General features: G+C 43.7%; 2 protein-coding genes and 1 pseudogene across 16 annotated transcripts in view; 2 read left to right on the top strand and 1 right to left on the bottom strand.

The window, feature by feature from the left end:
* Window positions 1–132: 132 nt before the first annotated feature.
* Window positions 133–17,909, bottom strand: FAM217A (family with sequence similarity 217 member A). Of its 8 annotated transcripts, none has more exons than XM_058432642.1 (6): window positions 11,430–11,662; window positions 10,864–10,996; window positions 9,946–10,039; window positions 6,845–6,929; window positions 4,909–4,976; window positions 133–1,516 (listed from the first exon to the last, which is right to left on the bottom strand). In XM_058432642.1, exons 3-6 carry the CDS (start codon window positions 9,990–9,992, stop codon window positions 298–300), a joined length of 1,419 nt encoding a protein of 472 aa, XP_058288625.1. In that variant the 5' UTR covers window positions 9,993–10,039; window positions 10,864–10,996; window positions 11,430–11,662; the 3' UTR covers window positions 133–297. The 8 variants fall into 8 exon arrangements, with proteins under 8 accessions (XP_058288625.1, XP_031997393.1, XP_058288629.1 ...); XM_032141502.2 differs by lacking the exons at window positions 10,864–10,996; window positions 11,430–11,662 and adding exons at window positions 5,356–5,430; window positions 6,712–6,725 and having other exon boundaries at window positions 9,946–10,005; XM_058432646.1 differs by lacking the exons at window positions 9,946–10,039; window positions 10,864–10,996; window positions 11,430–11,662 and adding exons at window positions 16,452–16,534; window positions 17,572–17,909.
* LOC116460551 (small nucleolar RNA U13) lies at window positions 8,977–9,063 on the top strand (annotated as a pseudogene).
* The window catches only part of LOC116460379 (testis expressed protein 56), a 179,595-nt gene continuing 163,890 nt past the window's right edge, over window positions 11,799–27,503 (top strand). For 6 of the 8 annotated variants that reach the window (XM_058432654.1, XM_058432652.1, XM_058432653.1 and 3 more), the window contains exons 1-2: window positions 11,860–12,245; window positions 17,909–18,288. In XM_058432654.1, the coding sequence (XP_058288637.1) occupies window positions 18,096–18,288 (193 nt within the window). In that variant the 5' untranslated portion in view covers window positions 11,860–12,245; window positions 17,909–18,095. Of the gene's footprint in view, window positions 12,246–17,908; window positions 18,289–27,503 lie in introns of all 8 variants that reach the window. The other 2 variants (XM_058432658.1, XM_032141509.2) reach the window with 2 other exon arrangements.

Genomic DNA, 27,503 nt, shown 5'->3' on the forward strand with positions numbered 1-27,503 from the left:
AATTATACTGGAAAACAATCACTGAAAAAAGAATAGCCTTTTGAATAGAATGGTCTACTAAGTGAACCATTTATTTGAAACACAACATGTAAAAGATTGTGAAATAGGTCAGTATAGAAGCCTGTGGGTTTATATATAGACGGTGCTTTTCACAAGTTCCACTCCATATCACATCAAGCAACTGTTTGGTGATTTTGGGGACTGTTAATAGTACCTGTGTCTTGGAATAACTAACCACATCTTAGTTGGGCTTCTTAGAATAGATCTGTTCACATTGAGATGTATGAAAGAAAAGAGTTATTTTTGTTCAATGGGTGAGCAGCACTTAGCAATAAGGGAAGGCGACAAACAGTTTAGCCTCTGAATAGAGAATGGTCTATTCAACACTATATTTTGTCGGTAAAGTTTCTTTTTGTTCCCATAGTTTCTCTTCGGTGCCTTGATTTCTTCCTTCTGATTTTCGGGAAAAGACAGAAGTATAAGTGAAACCGGCACTGGAGACCTCGATGGCAGACATCTTGTGGAGACCATTTTAACCAGTGATTGAGTTGTTTGGCCAATAGTAGGCTTGGATGAGAGTTCTTGGCATGGATTTAAAATAGAACTTTTGGGATTCTTATCATAAGTTTCAATCAATTGTTTTGTGGTGCAAGAACTTTTTAGAGACGGTGGTCTAGAATTCCATTTATATTTGTCAGCATTGCTCCAATTCTGTTTTAAAGCATTTTGCTCAAGCTTACAAGAACCAGAGTTGTTTTTACTTTTTTCTTGACTTTTATCTACACCAGGTATCTGAAGACTCAAGGAGTCACAAAGTTTCGGCTGTCTCACTTTTGGTGTAGCTTTGGAGGAAGAGGGTCGTTCAGTACCTGCTGAAGTACAGAAAGTCGTTTGTAGTCTTGGCCTGTCTTTTTGAATAGTCATGTGTTGTAATCGTTCTAGTTCCAGTAAACGAGTTACCAAGTGTTCAACAGAGGTTTCTGCAGGTTCCACTGTCGCTTTCCAATTGTCAGATTTGGAGAGGGCTAAACTGTGCAAGTCTAGAGTACTGAAAGGAGGAGGGAGAAAATCAGGATATGGAAATACTTCATTTGGCTCCTCGGTGAAAGGTTCCTCAACATTTTTTGTTGTTTCTGGCTTCAAGTTCAGGTCCACCTTTTTAAAATGGCTGAGTAAAGTGTCATTTGCTTTCTCATTTTCTGATAAGTCACTTTCATCTGTTAAATTTTCTTCCACACTGCTGTTTCTATGTTTCAAATTCCAATTTGGAGCACGTAATGTTTCACCATTGTTGTTTTCTATAGTTGAACAGGAACTAATATGAATCTCATTTCTGTTCTTAAAGAAGTCTCCATCAGCATAGGGCCAGCAGAGACCTAATGGCATTGGCAGTCCAGGGTAAGGACCAACTTGCTTATCAACTGAAGCAATTGTTAATGGGTGGTTCATAGTGAAGACCCTTATAGGATTATTGATTACATTAAAGCCAGTTTCCACTGAAGATGTTTTGAATTCCCTTTAAAAAATAATTTAATGAATGAATGGTTTATTGACTAGAATTAAAATGCTATTAAAATGATACGGTTAAGTACCCTTTATCAAAGATTGGTTAATGTTTAGTTTCCAATGGCATATGTGTATCTAGCTACCTGTAACAGAAATATGTTAGTTTCCAAAAATGCTCTAATATACAACTGCATAAATTTTTAAAAATATAGATTACAATATTAACTGGGCATCCCTTTGTGCAAGCACAGGTGACTAGATTATGATACCTGAAATGGCTAACTGTGGCTGTGAATAGACAAAAGGTTAAAAGTGGCTAACTATATGTTTGCTTATAGTGTACCTGCAATTATTATGTTTGAAAATGAGGATATCTAACTCAAACTGAAATTAAAGTGAAATGTTTATTGATCTAGAATTAGATAAAAGGAAACTCAAAGAATGTAATTAGGTTACTTTAAAAAGCCTTCTATGTTAGCCACTGTGGTTTTTAAAAATTACTGTAACAAAAAAGGGAGCAAACAATATCAAAAATTATCCCAGATATAGTCCCTAGTAATTTTCATACAATGATGCTCTTCTATTTTAGGAGTAATTCTAGGTATTATGTTAAAATGAAAACTACAAAAAAGCCATAGAATACTGAGTTTCTAGTTCGTTTTTGTTTTTTAAAGATAACTAGGAATACTGAGATTGAAAGATTTGATGCATTAGTTGACATATAGTCTTGATATCCTCTTGTGTCTTTTTAAGCCAGTTGACATTAAAGATAACAAAGTAATCTGGAAAAGTTTTGAAAAATACTTTTGAGGCCAGGCACAGTGGCTCACACCTGTAATCCCAACACTTTGGGAGGCCAAGGCAGGTGGGTTGCTTGTGCCTGGGATTCTGAGACCAGCCTGAGCAACATGGCAAAATTCATCTCTACAAAAAATTAGCTGGGCATGGAGGCATGCGCCTGTAGTCCCTGCTCCTCCAGAGGCTGAGTTGGGAAGATTGCTTCAGCCTCAGAGGTTGAGGCTGCAGTAAGCCATGACTGCACCACTACACCCCAGCCTGGGTGACAGAATGAGAGAGACCCTGTTGCAAAAAAAAAGAAAAAGAAAAAAATACTAATTTAGCTAAATACTAGGTATACTGCTTTGCCTTTGAAAAACCACAGGAAAATCACTTTAAATCTACAACTGTTAATAGACACGTACATGTAGTATGAAGAGTGTGAAATCTGGAAAGGGAGGGCCTAGGTTTGAACCCCTTTGCTACCAGTGAGTGAGCAAAATGGAAATGATAATTCCTACCTTGGAGGTAGTCTGAGAAGCAAGAGAATTTATATGAATATGCTTTGCAAAATGTTAAACACTAAGTTATCATTACTTTTATTCTTTTTACTTGTTGATGGTATATTGAGGAGAAAAATATTTCATTGATACCAAACTTCCATCTCTGCAACATTATTAAACCTACCCAACATTAACAGCAAATGCCTGTCAAACACATTGTTCTGTTTAGTCCTCACAACCTCATGAGATAGGCACTTTTATTTTCCACCTTTTGCAGATAAGGGAACGGGGGTGTAGGGTAGCTAAGGGCACACATCTAGGAAGTGGGAGAGCTGGAACTCCATGTGGTGGAGTCCCATGCCCCTGGTCCTAAGCCCTGCATTCTACTGCCTCCATTTGTTCGCTCCTCTGCTACTGTGATAAAATTCAGTTCACTTCATTTGACCACTTATCTTGAAATACTTTTTCTCAGCTGAGGTTTTTTTCTCATAAAAATAGCCTTTCTTATCCCCATCAGCACCAATATTCCTTTAGGTCATCAGTCACCACAACTGCCATAGAACTTTATTTCCCCCTTGAATTTTAACATAAAGTGAACTTTATCCCAGGCCTCACAGAGGTAAAATTCTCTGACTAGGAGATGGCTGATATCAAGTGAACCACTATCCTGCTAAACTACACAAAAGAGCCAGGAAACTTAGGATCCATCAGCTAAGATACTATGTAAAAGTTCCACAAAGCAGACCTCAAAAAGCATTCATTTCCAAATACTAGTAACCTGTGTTTCTAAGAAGCCTTCTAGCTAGTCCTAATGCACGATAAAGTTTAAGAATCAAAAAATAAGAATTAAAATTCAGGGGCCAGGCACAGTGGCTCACGCCTGTAATCCCAGCACTTTGGGAGGCTGAGGTGGGTGAATCACGAGGTCAGGAGTTCAAGCCCAGCCTGGCCAAGATGGTAAACCCCGTCTCTACTAAAAATACAAGAATTAGCTAGGCGTGGTGGTGGGCGCCTGTAATTCTAGCTACTCGGGCAGCTGAGGCAAAGAATTGCTTGAACCTGGGAGGCAGCGGTTGCAGTGAGCTCAGATCATGCCATTGCACTCCAGCCTGGGCAACAAGAATGAAACTTTGTCACACACACACAAAAAAGAATTAAAACTCAGGTAAGGTTGGGTGCAGCAAACCACCATGGCACGTGTATACCTATGTAACAAACCTGCAAGTTCTGCACATGTATCCCAGAACTTAAAAAATATTAAAAAAAAAAAAAAGTGGCCTGGCATGGTGGCTCACACCTGTAATCCCAGAACTTTGGGAGGCCAAGGTGGGTGGATCACCTGAGGTCGGGAGTTTGAGACTAGCCTGACCAACATGGAGAAAGCCCGTCTCTACTAAAAATACAAAATCAGCCGGGCGTGGTGGCGCATGCCTGTAATCCCAGTGACTCGGGAGGCTGAGGCAGGAGAATTGCTTGAACTCAGGAGGCAGAGGTTGCGGTGAGCCAAGATCACATCTTTGCACTCCAGCCTGGGCAACAGGAGCAAAACTCCATCTCAAAACAAAAACAAAAACAAAACAAAAAACACCTCGGGTAAGGTCTGAGAGGCGATATACTATAATGTCTATGAGCCTGAACCAGGCTACTTTCATATCCTGGTTCTACCTTTCATTAATATTGTGTGACTTTGAGCAAGTTACTTAACTTCTCACCATGCCTCAGTGTCCTCATCTGTAAAACAGGGATGATGATAACTACCTTCCTTATATGGTTGGTTGTGAGTTAAATGAATTACTACGTATAAGGAATTAACATAGTCCCTGGAATGCAATACTACTTTCCTATTACACTTCCTTTTGCTTTCAACGGGAAGTCCATACTTTATCCATCTAAAACCTTCATGTCAGAACGTAGTCAACTCTTGACTCCTCCCTATTCTAATTGTCTCGTGGTATCTGCAGCCAATTCCTGTTTTAGGGTGGATTTCTATAATTGCCCACTATTCCCACAGAATACTATTTTCTTCTGGTTGTTCATGGTCCTTGTATTTCAGATAGTTATCTCATGTGTATTTAAATTTATTTCAGTAATTTAGGGTGTTACAACATAACTATTTGCTTACCTCTTCTCTATGGTACTTCCTTCATTAAGAGGACAATTCCATAATTTAAAAATCCCTTGTTTACTATTCTAATGACAGAAAAATAATGGGTAATAGTTTAGTGGCTGCATATATATATATATATATATACTTTTTTTTTTTTTTTTTTTTTGAGAAGGAGTCTCGCTCTTTTGCCCAGGCTGGAGTGCAGTGGCACTATCTTGGCTCACTGCAAGCTCTGCCTCCCGGGTTCGCACCATTCTCCTGCCTCAGCCTCCCAAGTAGCTGGGACTACAGGCTCCCGCCACCGCATCTGGCTAATTTTTTGTATTTTTAGTAGAGATGGGGTTTCACCGTGTTAGCCAGGATGGTCTTGATCTTCTGACCTCGTGATCCACCCGCCTCGGCCTCCCAAAGTGTATATTTTAAAAATATATTATTTTAAGGGTATGATGAATAAAATCCCACCTGTGTACTTTTTTGACTATGCACCGACAAATTAGGTTCTAGCATCAGTTGCTCCACTGGAATTTCCAAATAGTTCTATAAGGCAGCAGAAGACTTTTAAACATAATATATCTCTGTTCCCTATTCTTGTTCTAACAATGTATAGTTCTTGTTCTGATCAAGGAATATATGGTAAAATTGAATGACACTTTGTTTATATACAAAGAAATCATTTGTTTTTACTGATTTCAGCAGAAATTAGTATAACCTATTTATTATAAATACCAGCTAAACTGTCAACTAATAAGACTTGAATATCATTAAGCTTGTCTTTATTTTGCAGTTAAATGTTTTATGTTTTGATCAAAAAGGATAAACAAAAAGATTAATTTTCCACTACTTCAGAACAAGATATCCGTCATTTCAACTGCTTCAAGACATTTTGTTGTTGTTGAGACAGGCTCACGTTCTGTCGCCAAGGCTGGAGGACAGAGGCACGATCTCGGCTCACTGAAACCTCCGTTTCCTGGGCTCAGGCGATTCTCCTGCTGAGCTCATCCTCTCGAGTAGCTGGGACTACAGGCATGTGCCACTATGCCTGGCTAATTTTTTTGTATTTTTGGTAGAGATGGGGTTTCACCATATTGCCCAGGCTGGTCTCAAACTCCTGACCTCAAGTGATCCACTTGCCTCAGCCTCCTAAAGTGCTGGGATTACAGGCGTGAGCCACTGCACCTAGCCTGCTTCAAGACATTTTAAAGGACAGGACTACTTCCCGTTTGGCAATGACTAAAAAATACTATACTCAATTTTCATTTATAGAATTGTTATACTGAAAAATACTTAATATGACAAAATATTCATTTAATAACCAATTTGAAACTCTGTAAAATATTTGACTTTGATTTGTGTAAAGAACTCTACAGAAATGAAATTTAAAGTTGAACTTTCAGGAAGAAAATTTTTTTTAAAGAACATACTTATCAGCCATAAAAATTTTTTTTTTTGTAGAGACAGGGTTTCACCATATTGGCCAGGCTGGTCTCAAACTGCTGACCTTGTGATCCGCCCACCTCAGCCTCCCAAAGTGCCGGGATTACAGGCATGAGCCACCACACCTGGCCTTAATGATGTTTTTAATTGTTGTACCATTTTATAAAATACTTTTTCAACATATAATAATGTGGTTTAAAATTTTTTTCTAATTAGAAAAGTTCTGTTAATTTTCTGATGTACAAAAATCTTTGTATTCTTGGAATAAATTCTACTTCTTGTAGTACATTACCAGCAAAAACAAACAAACAAACAAAAAAACATACTTATAATTTTAAAATAGTATGTTTTATGAATACTTTAAAACCAAACATTTATCCTTACCTTGTTGATTTTGCCTGAAATGTGTATAAAAAATGACAATTAATAGTTACATAAAACTGATTACATTCAAAACAGACCCCTTTTAATACGAGTGATTCTTTCACTGTAAGTATACACATCTAGGATTTCTTACCACCTGCTGCTCCATCCCTTCCAGCTGGGAGGTTTCTATTTTCAGGAACGGGTACTTCTGAATCCAAATTCCAGTGAGATAAGTTCTAAAACAATATTTGTTTTAGGATAAACTTAACATTAAGAAAACATAAAAAGCTCAATAATTCCACATGTTCTTTGGGTAAAGTATGACAAAAGGCACAAAGCTTCATGAGTCTCACCCCTCATTATAAAGAACTCATCAGCATCTTTGAGGAAAAAGCAATTTTATTGTAACCAAGCCCTTATCAGCTTGATAACACCTATTGTTGAGGAATTAGAAAGGCTTTTACAATAATTTGTGGTTTCATTCACATTTTGTTAAATATAATAACACAGGTTTTCAAAATTGATTTTTAAAATTTAATAAAATGTCCTGTTCAGTGTGCCTCTGGAACACAATGGTGCATTAATCAAACTTTCTATAGCTGAGTATCAGATCTAAAAGTCTATAAAAGGCCGGGTGTGGTGGCTTATGCCTGTAATCCCAGCACTTTGGGAGGCCAGGGCAGGTCAGGATCACCTGAGGTCTGGAGTTTGAGACCAGCCTGGCCAACATGGTGAAACCCTGTCTCCAATAAAAATACAAAAATCAGCTGGGTGTGGTGGCACACACCTGTAATCCCAGCTACTTGGGAGGCTGAGGCAGGTGAATCGCTTGAACCCAGGAGGTGGAGGTTGCACTGAGCTGCAATCACGACACTGCACTCCAGCCTGGGCCACAGAGTGAGACTCTGTCTCAAAATAAATACATAAATAAATACACAAAATTAAAAAAATAAAAGCCTGTAAAAATCTTTCCATCAACCACAGGAAGTCTCTAACCCTCATATTATATTCAACACTAACCAGCCCCACTACTCATTCTGGCTTCCAGATGTGGAGAAACACTTAGGAAATATTCAAAAGAAAGCCGAAAACAAAGGCCGGGCGCGGTGGCTCACGCTTGTAATCCCAGCACTTTGGGAGGCCGAGGCGGGCGGATCACGAGGTCAGGAGATCGAGACCACGGTGAAACCCCGTCTCTACTAAAAATACAAAAAAAAATTAGCCGGGCATGGTGGTGGGCGCCTGTAGTCCCAGCTACTCAGGAGGCTGAGGCAGGAGAATGGCGTGAACCCGGGAGGCGGAGCTTGCAGTGAGCCGAGATTGCGCCACTGCACTCCAGCCTGGGCGACAGAGCGAGACTCCGTCTCAAAAAAAAAAAAAGAAAGAAAGAAAGCCAAAAATAAAAAGGGAAATGTACTAATAACAACTGAGTATTTATGTTCCAGACATTGTGCAGAGTGCTCTGGGGGAAAATGTGGGAGGTGTGTAGAAGATTATAACAATTTATTCTGGAAAACAGAAAGTGAAGAGATGATTCGTTTATAAGAAAGTAACTTTTTAGGAATGAACCCACTTGTTTTCTGTCTCAAAAAAGCATTGTAAATTAAACTCTAAGCAAATGAAATGTTAGGTATTATCAGATACAATCTCTTCACTAAGGAGGAACAGAGAGAAATAAGCTTCAATACAGCATGAGGATTTAATTTATCCACAAAGAGATATCTCCTGATAGGAAGGGTAGTTGAACATTGGAAGGGAGGCTGCAGATTATCTTTCTCTATAGATTTATGAAAAATATAATTAATAAAATTAATTCTCTGCTCTCTGGCATGATATGTACAAGGGCTAATCTCTACATGAGAACCACCTGGGGAGCTTTTTAAAAATAATAGTTGCAAAAAAATACTACAAATCCTGATTTTAAAGAATGAGGGTGAGGGGCTGGGCGCGGTGGCTCAAGTGGCAGTAATCCCAGCATTTTGGGAGACCGAGGCGGGCAGATCACCTCAAGTCAGGAGTTCTAGACCAGCCTGGCCAACATATCGAAACCCCACTTCTACTTTTTAAAAATACAAAAATTAGCTGGGCGTGGTGGTGGGCGCCTGTAATCCCAGCTACTGGGGAGGCTGAGGCAAGAGAATCGCTTGAACCCAAGAGGCAGAAGTTGCAGTGAGCCATGATAGCCCCACTGCACTCCAACCTGGGTGACAGAGTGAGACTCCATCTCAAAAAAAAGAAAAAAAAAAAGAATGAGGTTGAGGCCCGGTTATTTGTATTTTAAAGATCCTTTTGTAGTTCACAGCATGATGACTGAGTTTTTATGTTCATGCGTGAGATGTGCCCCTTCAAACCTTTTTACGATGTCTGGTGGATTTTTAAGCTTTTTTCAGCTGTATAATCCTGGTACTCTTGTATGAAATGCACATGTGAGACAAATACCCTCAGTTGATAAAACTGTGTTGTTGCAATTATAAAATAAAATTAATGTAACCAGGCCAGGCATGGTAGCTCACACCTGTAATCTCAGCACTTTGGGGAGCCAAGGCAGGTGGATCACTTGAGGTCAGGAGTTCGAGACCAGCCTGGCCAACATGTCTCTACTAAAAATACAAAAATTAGCCAGGCATGGTGGCACATGCGTGTAGTCCCAGCTACTCAGGAGGCTGAGGCAGGAGAGTGGCTTGAACCTGGGAGGTGGAGGTTGCAGTGAGCCGAGATCGTGCCACAGCACTCCAGCCTGGGAGACAGAGGAAGACTAAGTCTCGTCTCCAAAACAAACAAACAAAAAACCAAAAACAACAAAAAAATTTAACATAACCAAATTGATCAACTGGTAAAGAAGGCTCATTAACTAAACATGAAGTCTGACAGTTTGCAAATTTCTTAGGAGTTGGGACTTGATTATGCTTTGTGATATCCCACCTGCCTTACCAATATTTTTCACAAAGGGTGTGTGTGTGAAAACAAAAGAAGTGAGCACTGCCTTGTTGATAACAAGGTAGCACCTTTAACAAAGCCAAACTGCAATTAGAAATGTTTGACATTTGGAGAAGAGCTGGCTAATTTTCCCTTTGTTAAAAGAAATAGAAAATTTCCATTTGCTGTTCCAAATGTGCCAAAAGGAAAACACAGGATAAACTGCCCACGATGCAAAAGCAGCAAGGGCATCACTGCATGAAAACTCCATGGGAGTTATGTCTTAGCAACAGGAGCCGCTGCCTAAACACTCAAGTTCAACAGCACCTGCCATACCTCCTGAGAGATGTTTGACACACGTAGGCTGTTACCACAGTTCTCATTTCTTCTCCCCATTTTGTTGTAGCTGTTGCTCTGTTTCCTTAAAATCCTATACAGATTGTGGGACAGGCACATTTATGGGTAAGGGTCAACATTTATAAAAAAGAAAGAAAGTGGGAGTTTTGATTTCCCACCTAAAGGAGGTAAGAGAATGCTTAGAAAGCAGAAGAGAGGGGCTAGGAGAGCAGGGTGGGGGGTGACAATACGAAACCAACCAGAAACAAGGGGCAAGCCTGACTCAAAAGGAGCACAGACAACAGCAAACTGGCAGATCTCACAACAGAAGATTAGGAAATTGAGATCAGAGGTGAGAAAGCAAATATCAGCTAAGAAGATGAAATACACATTGGAACAAACTATGGTGAATTATCCAGAACTTAGAAAACGGGCACAAAGTCTCCTTTTAATCATTCAAAACAATTGCTCCATTTGAAAGCAGGGTTGAACCCTTACAACTAGGCCAGGCAAGCACCCCGTGCATATTTCGGAGACAAGAAAATGCCCCCAGGACCAAACAATATTTTCTGCACCAATCAATCAAGGTACCTAAAAGGTTTTAACCCACTGCCGTTTAAGGTAAAAGAATTAGAGAACTCTAAGGTAACAAGCAAAACAGTCACTGGATTAAGGTATGCCTATCTGGAAAGAATCACATTTTTTTTTTCTTGAGACAGAGTCTGGCTTGTTGCCCAGACTGGAGTGCAGTGGCACAATCTTGGCTCACTGCAACCTCCGCCTCCCGGGTTCAAGCGATTCTCCTGCCTAAGCCCTCCGAGCAGCTGGGATTACAGGTGAGCACCACTACGCCCAGCTAATTTTTATATTTTTAATAGAGATGGGGTTTCACCATGTTGGCCAGGCTGGTCTCCTGACCTCGTGATCTACCCGCCTCAGCCTCCCAAAGTGCTGGGATTACAGGCGTGATCCACTGTGCCCGGCCAAGAATCACAATTAAAGCCACCGCAGTAATCGGTCTATCTGCTAATCGTTTACAATTGATTGTCTCCTACAGAAAAGTGTATGAAGAAATAGGAGATTTAGTTTAGGTAGGTTTTCAGCCAACACCGGTATTGGTCCACGGGGTGTGTGCATGCCAGACACTGGGTCTGAATGCAGGAGGAAGGCGGTTGCTGAGCAGGTGGCGCTGCCTGGGGCCACCGGGTGTGTGTCAAGGAGGAGGGCATCCAGCTCCCGGAAAAGGCCACCGCACCTGAAGGACGGCCCTGGGGACAAAGGACGCCTTGGGGACTGCGAGTTGGGGGACAGGGGCTTTAGGGGCCAGAGTGCGTGAAGGCGCGTGTCTCAAGAGATCTGCAAGGCCCCCGTGAAGAGGAATCCCCTTTTCCTCCTGAGCTGTGGCAGGACTGGGTGGGAAGCCCAGTTCCAGGGGTAGCAGGAGGGGGCTGCGGGATCCCCCGGGGCCGGGGCTGTTACTCCACCGCGCCGAAGGTCCACGTGTCCTCCCCGGCGTCCTCTCCCAGCGCCCCGCCCAGAGGCCCGAGCGCCTCCGCGTGCGTGGCTGACGGCTTGGAGGGCGCCCCCTCTGCCTCTGCTTCCTGCAGCTGGGGAACAAAGAGGGCGGCCGGCTGCTGGCGGCCTCGAGCGCAGCAGGGTGGGCAGTGCAGGGCCTGCGAAGCCCGGGGGCCGGCGCAGGAGTGGGAGTCGGGCCCACGGCCCAGGCGGGGCCCAGAGAGACCTGCCGAGGCCGGGGCTGCGACTCCGCGGGCTTCCCCACCGGCCGGGTCTCCCGGCAACTACCAGAGAGCGGGGGCGCCCGGGGGAGGCCCCGCGTTCCACAAGGTCCACCGGTATTCGCGGGCCGCGGGGTCGCCGCCGGCCGCCCAGGCGCGGAGCCTCTCGGGGGTCACCCGGCCGCCGGGCCCGCGGGACGCACGACGCCGCCAGGGGAGGACAACAAGCCTCAGGCCCTGTCCCTGCGCCCCGCGCGGTCCCCCCCGCTCCGGGGCTGCGCAGCCCACTCGGCCATCCTGGCCTGGAGGGGCCGCCCCGGGGCCTCGCGGGAAAGCCTGAGCTCCCGGGCCTTCTCGGGCCTTCGCGGACTTTCCCCCAGGCGTCCTCGACCTTCTTGGGCCTTCCTGGGCCTCCTCGGGCTTCCTTGACCCTCCCCGGGCCTTCCCCGGGCCTCTCCAGGCTGAGCTCTCCGCGAGATGGCCAGTAGGCCTCTGGGCCCCGGGGCCTGGCCCACGCGCCTCCACTCCCACCGCCTGCTCACATCAAGCCAGGAGCACCGCCCGGTACGTAGTCCAGACTAAGCTAAAATATATACGCATTGATACATGTAAAGTTATGTCTATAACATAGAAGAAGAGGCATCCTTGTTGACACCAAGCCCATCCGGTCAGTTTCAGGTCCCTCGTCGGCCTTTCAATAGGAAAAACAAAAGATGATTTTTTTCTTTTTTCATGTAGAGGATACATTTAAATCACAGAGCCCAATTTTGTACCCCTAAATGCATATCTCTTATTACAGCTCCATGAAATAAGTGGAGGGGTGGGGGAAGAATATCTCTATATCTAGTTGATATATGTACATGGCTATCTCCCCCACCTTTTGATATAGAGAAAAATTTAAAACAAAATTAATTATGTATGTAAGTACAGCAAATGAATACTAAACATCATTGGGGGGATGAGATCACGGCCATGCCTCTTTGAGAATCTCCCCATAAAAATGCACTTATATACCACCTGTTGAACACAATGTCGAGGGTTTCTCGGGTTCTTTGATCCCTGACTCCTCACTCTTTCCTCTGCATTTCCATTTTCTCCTCAGAAAGACCTTCCCTTTAAAGAAGCTCTTCCCACCTACCACCTACCTTACTCTATTTCATGACACCCCGTTTTTATTTACTTCTTTGTACTCCTCATAATCTTGCTGTTCACTTGTTTGTTTTTGTATTGTCTGTCTCTCCTCAGTAGAATATCAAACTCCATGTGGGCCGGGGCCTTGCCTGTCTAGTTCATTTCTGTATCCCCAACCCTTTAAAACTGTGCTGGGCACATAGCAGAAGCACAGTCGTAGAAGCACAATCGATGTAAGTGAATGAACAAGATTTGTGCAGGCCTCATTCCTTGCAGGCTCCGTGGAGGTTTCCTTTCTAGGCCCTCTCCTCCTTCGGCTGTTTTCCATACTGCTGCTCTAAAATACAGACCTGCCTCCTAATGCCTAAAGAAGGAAACCCAAATTCTTTTTTTTTTTTTTTTTTTTTTTTGAGACGGAGTCTCGCTCTGCTGCCCAGGCTTGAGTGCAGTGGCGCAATCTCGGCTCACTGCAAGCTCCGCCTCCCGGGTTCACGCCATTCTCCTGCCTCAGCCTCCTGAGTAGCTGGGACTACAGGCGCCCGCCACCACGCCCGGCTAATTTTTTGTATTTTTTAGTAGAGATGGGGTGTCACCGTGTTAGCCAGGATGGTCTCGATCTCCCAATTACTCTGCCTTTTGTACTTGAGTACTTCTCCTGTCTCAGCCTCCCAAGTTGCTGGGACTACAGGCGCATGCCACCGTGCCTGGCTAATTTTGATTTTTCAGCAAATCTTCAGAGGGCCAAGCCCTTGGCCCCTACACCTCCAGCCATCTCATGGCCATGCCCAGGATTCAGATTTTAGTGGTAGCCTCAGCTTGCCTTACTTTAAATCTGCACCTCTTTAGCTGATCCCGAGTGAAACCATTGTTTCATAAACACTGTAGGATGAGGCAGATGCTATGTCAGGCATTTAGCAAGCTCTTAACGTTAATTACGAGGGAGGCAGGCTAAGGAAACAAAGGCAAGCCTTGAGCCAGTCACTTAGTAGGTCCAGTAAGCACAGCTCGCTGCCCACCTCAGTTTCTCCTCCTTAACAAAGGCCATGACACTGACTACCACGTAACTACTTTGGAAAGCACCTTGAGATAACATTCCTTTTCATTGTCCTGAATTATGCAAAGATATGTCAGTAGCAACATTACTTAGTTTCTAATTATTCTGGAGGGAAAAGGCTTCTATTTCAGTCTACCTCCTTCAGTATCTTTCAACTTTTTATATTACCCATGCATTTGTCCTCATCTTCCTTTGTTTTTCCCTTTAGAATTGCCAAGGTCATGGCTGGTGACCTACAGCAGAATCTTTTTCTTTCCTTTCTTTCTTTTCTTTTTTTTCTTTTCTTTTCTTTCTTTTTTTTTTTTTTGAGACAGAGTCCCACTCTGTTGCCCAGGGTGGAGTGCAATGGTGCAATCTCAGCTCACTGCAACCTCCGCCTCCTGGGTTCAGGTACTTCTGTCTCAGCCTCCCAAGTTGCTGGGACTACAGGTGCATGCAACCATGCTTAGCTAATTTTTTTGTATTTGTAGTAGAGACGGGGTTTCACCATATTGGTCAGGCTGGTCTCAAACTCCTGACCTCAGGTGGTCCACCCGTGTCAGCCTCTCAAAGTGCTAGGATTACAGCTGTGAGCCACTGTGCCCAGCCTACAGCAGAATCTTTTCAATATAATTATGTAACATTTTCTGAAAGTTAGGACATTATTTTCTAATTAATAATATGCATTTTTGTTCTCAAATAAGATGCTAAGTCAGTGGGAAACATTTCATTTCAATTATGGGCAATTTGTATTTAGCATATGGTTTAGTGATCTGGTCTTATTTTTGTTTTTCCTTTTTGAGAACTGCTTTGTCTTTCAGTAGTGGCTAATTTATCCTGATTTAGAATTCTATGAGCATTCATCTTAAATATACTTTCTTGTGTTTGTATAATTCCTTTTTAAGAAATATATATGCAGATATTTCTAATTTGAAGTTTTAAAAATTAGCCTTTAACACTCTGCTCCCATAGCAATGTCCTATTTGGGAGACCATTGTTTTGTTGCAAATAGATAAGAAATATTGTTTAAAAACTATTTATTCCTGGAATGTGTGATAGTGATGTATATTAACATAGTTCCAAAAAGAAGCAAAATAAACACATCAGTTACTGGATTTCACATCTGCATATGTTGCGGCTAGTGCTTCTGAATAAATTCTCAATCATATATTTTCTCCTTTATTTTGATTTGACTTGATTTCTGCAATTTGAATTGCTTCATAAGCCTTTCTATTTTTCAGACACCTATACTCTGTAACTGTGTTTTCCTAGCCTTATATCACAAATTCACTTTAAATTTTGGTTAAAGTTTCAGTGTCAGAATTTACTTTCTGGTGCCAGGAAAGGTGTAACTAGAAGTCCCTTTCTGGTCGTCAGACCCCTCCCACCTCATTTGTTGTGAACGGAACACTTTCTTTAGAATGCTTTCCTTAAGAAACTTGGAGATAATCTTCTCTCTTTGAACATTACTGAACACCTTGCCTTCTGGAAGCAAGCTGATCTTGTCACACCCACCATGGCGAGGGGGAAGAAGAAGGTATTCAGGAGACACAGAAACCCTCTTAGGAACAGAAAAAGGAATTGCGTTTACCTTAAAGTCGTGAATGAAAGATCAGCCTAACTAGAAAAACAACCCAGATTCATGCAGCTGCTGCGCTGTGGGATCAATTTAGTTAATAATGCACTGCTAGCACCTACGTGGGCTGCTGGCCCGGCATAGCAGCTCTCATCACAACAAGAAAAAACTTGGGAGAAAATAATAATATGTTAGAAGCCCAGTTTTGAAAAGGTAAATATATTAGCCACTGAATAATAGAATTGGAAATAAGAGGAATACAAAACAAAATACAAAATGAAAGCATTTGTTCCATCCAAGAATATTAGCACCATGGGCTGAGACCTGATTGGCTCAGATCAAGATCACACAGCTGGTTAGCAGCAGAATATTTGCTAGGCGTCATTCATGAGGGGTCTCTCCCATCCTAAACAGTGTTCTTTAATCACACTATAATTAGAGAAAATGAATAAGATTGATTCCTAGAAGTGTTATTCATTGTAAAATATATATATATATATAAAATATGTAAAAATATATATCCATCTCATAGTTTATTTAAAAACAAAATTTAATAATTGTGACCTACTTCAGATTTCAACCAAGGTCAGCATGCATCAGATAACTATAAACATTCCATCAGCTGCTATAGAGAGCAATGACTAAGAACATATGAGTCAATTTTCATGAAGTGTAAAGAATTACGTTTTAGTAGATCACTTCCTTGGCATGTTGAATGGCTTAAAACATGGTTTGTTCTTTACTATTTATATAAATGAAGGTTTAGAGGAATGCACTCAACTTTGCTTGGAAGAAAGAAGCCGGGGATATGTCTTCCGGCTGCCAGAATATTCTACCCTCTTCTCCCCACCAAAAACACCTGTAAAATTATGAGAATCACATTGAATTCAAGTAGTTCTTGTTATATAACATATTTTCAATATGTACTTGCATTTAAAGTATTTTTTTTTTAAGTTTTACTTTTTGAGTTTGCAAGTTGAAAGTTAAGAAAAGGAATAGGCCAGAGATAGTGGCTTGCACTTGTACTCACAACACTCTGGGAGGCTGAGGTGAGAGGATTGCTTGAGGTCAGGAGTTTGAGACCAGCCAGGGCAACATAGCGAGACCCTGTCTCTACAAAAGACAAATAACAAAAATTAGCTGGGCGTAGTGATGCACTTGTGAGGCTGAGGTGGGAAGATTGCTTGAGCCCAGGAGGTCGAGGCTACAGTGAGCTGCACTGCAGCCTGGGCCACAGAGCAAAATTCTGTCTCAAAAAGAAAGAAAAAAGAAAAGAAGGAAGGGAAGGAAGGGAAAAAACGAAAAAAGAGAAAAGAAAGAAAGCCGGGCGAGGTGGCTCACACCTGTAAACCCAGCACTTTGGGAGGCCTAGGTGGGCGACTCACCTGAGGTCGGGAGTTCAAGACCAGCCTGACCAACATGGAGAAACCTTGTCTCTACTAAAAATACAAAATTAGCTGGGCGTGGTGGCGCATGCCTGTACTCCCAGCTACTCAGGAGGGCAAGGCAGGAGAATCGCTTGAACCAGAGAGGCAGAGGTTGCGGTGAGCTGAGATCACGCCATTACACTCCTGCCTGGGCAACAAGAGCAAAACTCTGTCTCAAAAAAAAAAAAAAAAATCTATGTATATATATGCATATATGAATGGAATTTTATATCTGCCGCTCTGGCCACTAATGTATCATATGGTATAATCATGATGCTTTAGTAGTCTTGGCCAAAGGTTTTTAAGGTTGGTGAAAAGCTGGCCCACGCTCCCAGATTTGCCATAGCGCACTAGGCTCACACGCCTTCTCTGCTTCTCACCAGCCTGCAGTGTGGTTCTCTAGCTGGTTCATGAAGAGTAGGGCAATTATGGGGAACCTGGCTCCTGGTAGAGCATGCTGAGATCTAAAAGTAGCTGTAACAAACTCTATTATTTGCATTTTTGTTCCAAATCTGACAGTAGTTCTTGGCAGCTTCTGTCTTGCTCTGGACTGTGCTATCAAGTGTGGTGTTTTAAGATTATTTAATACTTCTATTGTTCTCTGCGTTTTGGTCTGCAATGAAGAATGGCGTCTTACTGGGAAAGCGCCGGTTGAGCATTTGTTTACTTTGTTTTCTTGGTATTGGTTTGGATAAGAACGTAAGAAGCAGTTTGGCTTCTTACCTGTGTTAATCTGGGCATTTCCTCAGTCGTGGACGATGAAGCTCTTTCCTCGGTTCTGCTGGGGACTGCACTGATGTAACCACTCTCTCGGGGCCTCGTAGGTCTGTGGAGCCTTAATTAGGTACATACTGGGAGCAAGGCTTCTACAAAGTACCAGATGGGAAAATATCACTGAATATGTGCGCCCCCGCTTTCCCCTCTTCCTTTTAGCAAAGCTCTCAGTTTTCCCTAGAAATGGTCCATGTCCAGACACAAGACTGGAGTTTCTGCTACAAATCCCCGAATGACTTGGCAGGATATTTTCAATGGGCTGGTTTTCTCTGCTCTGAAAATGTAGGATGAACACGCAGGGTTCCGGACCAATACCTGGGCCATTGTGACTCTCAGAATGCCAGGCAATAAGAGATCAGAAAGCCGGTTCCACTTCATTTTGGAGATGGAGGAAAGCTTCCCAGGAGAACAACTGCACACCCCTCCACTCCTCATGTTCTCAGTTTGTTCTTCTCTGTGATACAACCAGCATCATGAGAACAGCCAGCAGCAGCTCCAGCATGATGAAATTTTCACTCCTTGACAAGTGCAAGAAGCCGAAAAACTATGCCCAGCCAGAAGTTTTGTGCCACACCTTTGAGATGCTGTCCAACCTGCACAAGCTGCTTCCTAATCACCTGATGGAGATGCTGTATTCCTACAAGAGTGAAGAGGACAAGAGAAAATGTATGTGGGTAGAGGGTGGGCACGAGTTCTTTTCAGTAAGCACACACTTTATCTTGATACAAACTGCCTCTACTTTATGACGCAAGTAAGAACTTTTACTCTTTATTTTACTTAGTTTATTTTTATTATTTTCTGAGACGGGGCTCTCGCTTTATCCCCCAGGCTGGAGTGCAGGAGTGTAATAATCATGGCTCACCGGGCTCATGCGATCCTCCCACCTCGATCTCCCCAGTAGCTGGGATGACAGGTGCATTGCCACCACAATGTCTACTTTTTAAATTTTTGGTAGAGATACCCCCCCACCCCCCACATCCCCACGTTGCCTAGGCTGGTCTCGAACTCCCAAGCTCAAGTGATCCACCCGCCTTTGCCTCCAAAGTGCTGGAATTCCAGGTGGGATCCCCTGCACCCGGCCAGAACTTGTTCTGTACGTTGTAGGTGTGATCGGTCCTCTAGACACATGTCCCCATCCATGGGCTTATTCTGGAATTTACTCATGTGCTGATTATCCATTGCTTCTTCATGTTCCTTTTGCATAAATAGTCTTTTGTGAGCCAAGTTAGGCATGACCCTCTTCTTTTTTTTTTTTTTTTTTTTGAGATGAAGTCTGGCTCTGTCACCCAGGCTGGAGTGCGGTGGCACGATCTCAGCTCACTGCAAGCCCCGCCTCCCAGTATCATGCCATTCTCCTGCCTCAGCCTCCCCAGTAGCTGGGACTACAGGTGCCCACCACCACACCCGGCTAATTTGTTTGTATTTTTAGTAGAGACGGGGTTTCACTGTGTTAGCCAGGATGGTCTCGATCTCCTGACCTCATGATATGCCCGCCTCGGCCTCCCAAAGTGCTGGGATTACAGGCGTGAGCCACCACGCACGGCCAGGCCTGACCCTCTTCTTTAGGCAAAACTTACCTGTGGGAAAATGGAAAGGGTACTGAGAGGGAAATGCCGCTAAATTTACAATTTAAGCTTTATATTTGATTTTAAGATTAGTGAGAGAAATTCCAAGTGGAAAGTCAGATTTTGAACTTTGTTCCTTTGCTCTGTTTCCTACTATTCCTTCCTCCTATGGCCATGATTGCACCAGGAAGAAGCTGGATATTTTCTTTCCTCCTGGCAATTACAAGCAACCTGTACTTTTGCAGTTTGGAGTGGCCTGCCACTCCTGAAATTCTGTCAGGGTCAATGATAACGGGGCCAATTTGCAGCATTGGGTGAAGTCTGCTTCCTGAATTGTTCCTGCTTGAGTGGAGGACAAAGATATAGGCAGCCACCTGTGCTCATGAACTTAGAAAACAAAATAGCAGCTGCCACAGAGATTAAGATGCAATTCCGAAGCCAGGCGCAGTGGCTCACGCCTGTAATCCCAGCACTTTGGGAGGCCAAGACGGGTGGATCACCTGAAGTCAGGAGTTCAACATAGTGAAACCCCATGTCTACAAAAAGTAGCCGGGCATGATGGCGGGTACCTGTAACTTCAGCTATTCAGGAGGTTGAGGCGGGAGAATCCCTTGAACCCAGGAGGTGGAGGTTGCAGTGAGTCGAGATCGCACCACTGTACTCCAGCCTGGCGACAGAGTGAGACTCTTGTCTCCAAAAAAAAAGGCAGACTGTCTCCTGGGGGTGTTTGTGTGGGTTCTTTGGCTGTTTCCCAGGCTGACAGTTTTCACGGCCTCCTGCTGAAATTTCTTCTCTTCAGGTGCCTTAGTCTGTTTTGGCTGCTATAACAAAATACCGTAGACTGAGGCCAGGCACGGTGGCTCACACCTGTAATCCCAGCACTTTGGGAGGCTGAAGCGGGTGGATCTGAGGTCAGGAGTTTGAGACCAGCCTGGCCAACAAGGTGAAACCCCATCTCTACTAAAAATACAAAAATCAGCAGGTCGTGGTGATGGGTGCCTGTAATCCCAGCTACTTGGGAGGCTGAGGCAGGAGAATTGCTTGAACCTGGGAAGTGGAGGTTGCAGTGAGCCGAGATCATGCCATTACACTCCAGCCTGAGCGACAAGAGCGAGACTCCATCTCAGAAAAACAAAAACAACAAATACTATAGACTGGGTAGCTTATAAACAGAAAAATTTATTTCTCATAGTTCTGGAGGCTGGGAAGTCTAAAATCAAGGCAGATACCATGTCTGGAGAAAACTTTCTGGTTCATAGATAGCACCTTCTTGCTGTGTCCTCACATAGTAGAAGTGAGAGGTGACAGAGTGCTGGCAGCCCTTGCAGCCATCGCTCACTCTCGGCGCCTCCTCGTCCTTGGCGCCCACTCTGGCCACGCTTGAGGAGCCCTTCAGCCCGCTGCTGCACTGTGGGAGCCCCTTTCTGGGCTGGCCAAGGCTGGAGCTGGCTCCCTCAGCTTGTGGGGAGGTGTGGAGGGAGAGGCGTGGATGGGAACCTGGGCTGCACGTGGCGCTTGTGGGCCAGCGCCAGTTCCAGGTGGGCGTGGGCTCGGCAGGTCCTGCACTGGGAGCAGCAGGCCGGCCCCACCGCCCCAGGCAGTGAGGGGCTTAGCACCTGGGCCAGCAGCTCCTGTGCTCGATTTCTTGCTGGGCCTTAGCTGCCTCCCCATGGGGCAGGGCTGGGGACCTGCAACCCGCCATGCCTGAGCCTCCCCGACGAGCGCCGCCCCCTGCTCCACCACACCCAGTCCCATGGACCGCCCAAGGGCTGAGGAGTGCGGGCGCATGGTACGGGACTGGCAGGCAGCTCCACCTGCGGCCCTGGTGCGGGATCCACTGGGTGAAGCCAGCTGGGCTCCTGAGTCTGGTGGGGACTTTGAGAATCTTTATGTCTAGCTAAGGGATTGTAAACACACCAATCAGCACTCTGTATCTAGCTCAAGGTTTGTAAACACACCAATCAGCACCCTGTGTCTAGCTCAGGGTTTGTGAATGCACCAATCGGCACTGTATCTAGCTACTCTGGTGGGGACTTGGAGAACCTTTATGTCTAGCTAAGGGATTGTGAATGCACCAGTTGGCACTCTGTATCTAGCTCAAGGTTTGTAAATGCACCAATCAGTACTCTGTGTCTAGCTCAGGGTTTGTAAATACACCGATCGACACTCTGTGTCTAGTTAATCTAGTGGGGACTTGGAGAACTTTTGCGTCTAGCTCAGGGATTGTAAACGCACCAATCAGCACCTTGTCAAAACGGACCAATCAGCTCTCTGTAAAACAGACCAATTGGCTCTCTGTAAAATGGACCAATTAGCAGGATGTGGGTGGGGCCAGATAAGAGAATAAAAGCAGGCTGCCTGAGCAAGACATGGCAACCTGATGGGGTCCTTTTCCGCACTGTGGAAGCTTTGTTGTTTTGCTCTTTGCAGTAAATCTTGTTGTTGGTTACTCTTTGGGTCTGCAGTGACTTTATGACCTGTAACACTCCCGTGAAGGTCTGCAGCTTCACTCCTAAAACCAGTGAGGCGATAAACCCACCGGGAGGAAATAACAACTCCAGATGTGCCACCTTAAGAGCTGTAACACTCACCGTGAAGGTCTGCAGTTTCACTCCTGAGTCAGGGAGACCACGAATCCACCAGAAGGAAGAAACTACGAACACATATGAACGTCAGAAAGCACAAACTCTAGACGTGCCGCCTTTAAGAACTGTAACACTCACTGGGAGTGTCAGCAGCTTCATTCTTGAAGTCAGTGAGACCAAGATCCCACTAATTCTGCCACCCTGGGTGGGTGGGGGGTATCTCTCAGGCCTAGTTTCTAAGGCACTGCGCCCAGGACCTGCTCACCTCTTAAAGGTCAACCCCACTATGTAATGCCATCACCTTGGGGGCTAGGATTCAACATGAATTTCGAGGGACATAAACATTCAGACCATAGCACCACCTTACGCAGCTTTTGTAAGGTTCACTTCCATCTGATTGAAACAGAAATTGCATCATCTTTTGATGGAAATGCTCCTGAAATCCTCCTATATTCAAGTAGACTCCAAATGACTACAGCTGACACTTGAACAACTCATTTGAACTGTGCAGGTCTACTTGTGGTGTGGCAGAAAATTAAAGAAATAAACTTTCCTGGATCAGGCTGACTTGTCCCAGAGGGAGTGACAGGCACAGCCCAGATGCAGAAAAAGTCTTAATAATACTATCTACTGTGCTCTGGAAACTCTCCCAGCACTCCCTCAACATAGCGAGAAGAAAAACAAATTTTCCTTTGTTTTATGGAATAAGTTTATAGATTTCTGTTCTCTGTAACTAGTAACTTAAAAGTATTCTGTTTTATCTAAGCAGTAGAGTGAAGGTCATGAGCCTCTGAACAGGCTTGAGTTATGGCCACCTGGGTGCCATACTGAAGGTTATAGGATAAGCCCGTGCATAGGCAAAATCTAGATTACAGACATCTGGGTTGCTTAGCAATGGTCATGTGTAATCCTGAGTTATGAACCCGTTACAACTTAATTAACTGTGTTTATCCTGCCTCTGTATCCCTGCTTTCATGCCACTATACGCTTGCTTCAAGCTAGCCTACCGCCTTTTATGAAGTATGTATAAAAGTCAAGTACTGTCTTTGTTCTGTGCCCAGTCTTTGGACGTTAAGTCTGCTGGGTCTAAGTGCACTCAATAATAAAGATATCCTCGTGTATACATCCCAAGGTCTCTCTCTGGTCCTTCTGGTCCCGCAACAATAGGTGGATTTCTTTCAATAAATATATTGGAATTTTTTTGAAGATTTGCCACAATTTGAAAAAATTTGTTGACCAATCATATAGTCCAGAAATAACAAAAAATTAAGAAAAAGTTAGGGTGGTGGGCGTGGTGGCTCATGCTTGTAATTCCAGCACTTTGGGAGGCTGAGGCGGGTGGATCATTTGAGGTAAGGAGTTAGAGACCAGTCTGACCAACATGGTGAAACCCTGTCTTTACTAAAAATAAAAAATTAGGCGGATGTGGTGGTACATGCCTGTAATCCCAGCTACTTGGGAGACTGAGGCCAGAGAATTGCTTGAACCTGGGAGGTGGAGGTTGCAGCGAGCTGAGATTGTGCCACTGCACTCCAGCCTGGGCGACAAAGTGGGACTCAGAAAAAGAAAAAGAGATGTCGTGAATGCCTAGAATATATGTATATACTAGTCTACTTTATCATTTAGTACCATAAAATGTACACAAACCTATTAGGAAAAGTTAAAATTTATAAAAACTTACAGAAACACTTAGAGACTATACTTGGTGCCATTCACAGTTAAAGGAAATGTAAATGAGAATAAAGATGCAGTATTAGGCCGGGAGTGGTGGCTCACACCTGTAATCCCAGCACTTTGGGAGTCCGAGGAGGTAGATCACCTGAGGTCAGGAGTTCAAGACCAGCCTGGCCAACATGTTGAAACCCCATCTCTACTAAAAATACAAAAAGTATCCAGGCGTGGTGGCTGGCAACTGTAATCCCAGCTACTCAGTAGGCTGAGGCAGGAGAATCTTTTGAACACGGGAGGCAGAGACTGCAGTGAACTGAGATCATGCCATTACACTCCAGCTTGGGCAACAAAAGCAAAACTCCACCTCAAAAAAAAAAAAAAAATGCAGTATTAAATCATAACTGTAGAAAATTAACTGTAGTAATACTGTAGTGCTGTAGTAATTTCATAGCCACCTCCCGTTGCTCTTGCTGTGAGCTCAAGTGGTGTGAATATCCACTTAAAATGCCATGTGATGCTAATCATCTCTGTGTGAGCAGCTCATCTCTCTAGTAAATTGCATATCACAGTAAAGTGATTTCACAGTTCTCATGTATTTTTTGTGTTTAGTGCAATACCATAAAACTTGAATAACACCATGGGACCCACAAAAAGTGCCATTAGTGATGCTAGAAGTACTCCCAAGAAGCAGAGAAAAGTCGTGATGTTACAAGAAAAAGTTGAGTTGCTTGATACGTACTGTGTATTGAATAGTTGCCTGCCACTTCAGACAGACGATATTTCTTGTAAACAGATGGTGTAAAATTATAGTACTGATAAATACAGTGCTGTCAATGTATTTCTCTTTGTTATGATTTTCTTTTTTTTTTTTGAGACAGAGTCTCGCTCTGTCTCCCAGGCTGGAGTGCAGTGGTGCTATCTTGGCTCACTGCAACCTCCACCTCCCAGTTTCAAGTGATTCTCCATCTCAGCCTCCCAAGTAGTTGGGATTACAGGCACTCGCTACCACACCCGGCTAATTTTTGTAGTTTTAGCAGAGATGGGGCTTCACCATGTTGGTCAGCTATTCTTGAACTCCTGACCTCAAGCAATCCACCTGCCTTGGCCTCCCAAAGTGCTGGGATTACAGGCATGAGCCATTGCGCCTGGCCATGATTTTCTTCATAACATTTTTTTGCTTACTTTACTCTAAGAATGTGATATATAATACACATGACATATACAATATGTGTTAACTGTTTATGTTAACAGTAAGGCTTCTGGCCAACAGTAGGCTATTAGTAAAAGTTTTGAGTGAATCAAAAGTCAAAAAAGTAGCTGGGTGTAGTGGCATGGTACAGGTGCTAGACTACCATGCTCAACTACTCGGAAGGCTGTGGCAGGAGTATTGCTTGAGCCCAGGAGTTCGAGACCAGCCTGGGCAACATAGCAAGACTTTTTTTTTTTTTTTTTTTTTTTTTGGCGACAGAGTTTTGCACTTGTTGCCCAGGCTGGAGTGCAATGGCGTGATCTTGGCTCACTGTAACCTCCACTCCCGCGTTCAAGCGATTCTCCTGTCTCAGCCTTTCAAACAGCTGGGATTATAGGCATGCGCCACCATGCTCGGCTTTTTGTATTTTTGGTAGAGACAGGGTTTCACCATGTTGGCCAGAATGGTCTCGATCTCTTGATCTTGTGATCCACCCGCCTTGGCTTCCCAAAGTGCTGGGATTACAGGCGTGAGCCACCGAGCCTGGCCAAGACTCTTTAACAAAAGAAACTTATATGTTTATTTTCAACTGAGCAGGGCTCAGTGTCCATAAGCTCCATTTTATTCAAGGGTCAATTGTATTTTCCAAGAGGTTTACATATTTATTTACTTACTTATTTATTTATTTATTTATTTATTTATTTATTTATTTATTTTTGAGACACAGTCTCACTCTGTCGTCCAGGCTGGAGTGCAGTGGTGCTATCTCGGCTCACTGCACCCTCCACCTCCCAGGTTCAAGTGATTCTCCTGCGTCAGCCTCCCGAGTAGCTGGGATTACAGGCACATGCCATCACACCTGGCTAATTTTTGTATTGTAGTAGAGACAGGGTTTTGCCATTTTGGCCAGGCTGGTCTCAAACTCCTGACCTCAAGTGGTCTACCCACCTCAGCTTCCCAAAGTGCTGGGATTACAGGCATGAACCACCAAGTCCGGCTGGGGTTTACATTTAGCTCATAGAAAATCTGTGCCCTTGCTCCCCATACCTTCACCCAGTTGATGAAAGCACAGTTGGCTTCCAACACTGCCCTCTTTTCTCTGTGGCCACAGGCAGCTGTGATCCCAGCCACTCACCATTGTGTTTCCAGGTGTTATAGGCTCAACAAAATATATGGATATATATTGGTGATTTTGCCTCAACAACATATATTGTCCCTCAACAAGATATATTGAAGTCCCAACTCCCAGTACCCCAGAATGTGACTAGATTTGGAAATAGGATCTTTACAGGGTACAGATGTAATTAATTAAACTTAGGTGAGGTCGTAATATGTGTAGAGAGGGTTCTTCATCCAGTATGACTGGTGTCCTTATAAGAAGAAAGAGACACACAGGAGATGATGGCCTTGTGACAGTAGAGACAGAGATGGGAATGATGCATCCATAGTCAAGGAATACCAAGGATTGCGGGCAAACACCAGAAACTAGGAAGAGACAAAGAAAGATTCTCCCCTCAAGGTTTCAGCATGGCCTTGCTGACATCTTGGTTTCTGACTTCCAGCCTCCTGAATTGTGAGACAATAAATTTGTTGTTTTAAGTGACCCACTTTGTGGTACTGTTAGGACGGCCCGAGGAGACTGACGCACCAGTGTTAGCAGACATAGTCCCATTCCTCAGGTACTTCTCTAAAGTCCCCTTAAAGCCAAGAGTGGGGAGGGGAATGACATAGTACACAGCACTGCCCCAACTCTGTTCCTAAAGAAATCCTCAAGTGCCTTAAAGAATCCTGAATGAATGCTCCGTTTTTTCACATATTGATAGGGATGCTGTGAATGCATAGGTGTCTGGCACCTACTCGAGTTTTCTCAGACTTTGGGGCCTTGGACAAAACAGACAACAGAAAAATGTATATTTTCACATCCTGATACATGTACATGTCCTTCAACTTAGCAATTCCACTTCTAGTTATTATCCTACAGAAATAACTTGTACCTGAGCCCAAAGGTGGATAAATATGGCCGTGCACTGAAGCACTGTTTATAATAGTCAAAAATTTAAACAACCTATGACATTCAGTAGCAGAATAATTAAACGAAGGCATATATCCATATAGTGGAATACTATTAAAAAGAAGGTTGACATTAACATATCTACAATACGTATTATACAGTTTTAATAGGCTGCAAAGGAAGATACACAATATGGATCCATATATGCCAAAAGAAAACTATACATTTGTACATATATATGTGTATATAAATGCATAGAAAAGAGTTTTGAAGGAGACTTAGGAAATTCAGGACAGTGGCTACCTCTGGAGAAAGGATAGAGCTTGAAGAGGGAAAATGAAGCAAAACTTTCCCTTTTTGCTATGTAGACTTCGCTGAGTTGTTTCATTTTAATTATTCCAATGGAAACTTTTTACTTTTGTAATTAAAATGCAACATTAACATTGAAAATGCAGTAATTATTTATGTGAAGTTGGAGAAATGGGTTTTGATTTTCTAGAGGCATTCTCATTCTATGTTGATTTAGATTTTGTCTCTGTAGCCTCCCAATGTAGATGGCGATAGACGTCGGTACACGTTTAGCAACTGGTAATTCCGGCCATGTACAACTGCCAAGCAGCAGTGGGGTGCCTTTGTTTCAGAAGTATTTGGGTGCAGTGACTCTTTGCTATGGTTGGAAGCCAGTTTAAGGAGGTTCATGCAGCTGAGGTGAACAGCATTAAGGGGTAAGAAATGACTCCTCAGAGCTCTGAGTTTGTGCCTTCAGGGTCCTGGCCTCAGGCTGAGTCCGGTCACTGGGAGCACATTGGCCTTTGAGGCCTTAAATTCATCCCTAAAAATGTGCTCCATTGCCAAGATGC

The sequence above is a fragment of the Hylobates moloch genome, unplaced genomic scaffold, assembly GCF_009828535.3.
Source record: "Hylobates moloch isolate HMO894 unplaced genomic scaffold, HMol_V3 SCAFFOLD_20, whole genome shotgun sequence".
NCBI classification, from domain to species: domain Eukaryota; kingdom Metazoa; phylum Chordata; class Mammalia; order Primates; family Hylobatidae; genus Hylobates; species Hylobates moloch.

Bases quoted from the DNA above. Each gene is read 5' to 3' on its own strand.
- FAM217A (XM_032141502.2), bottom strand. From the start codon at position 10,005: ATGGGGAGAAGAAATGAGAACTGTGGTAACAGCCTACGTGTGTCAAAC. The intron at 6,930-9,945 runs GTATGGCAGGTG...ATATTGTTTTAG, and splicing joins TGTCAAACATCTCTCAGGAG to AACTTATCTCACTGGAATTT. The intron at 1,517-4,908 runs GTAAGCAAATAG...TATTTTTTAAAG, and splicing joins GGAAGTACCATAGAGAAGAG to GGAATTCAAAACATCTTCAG.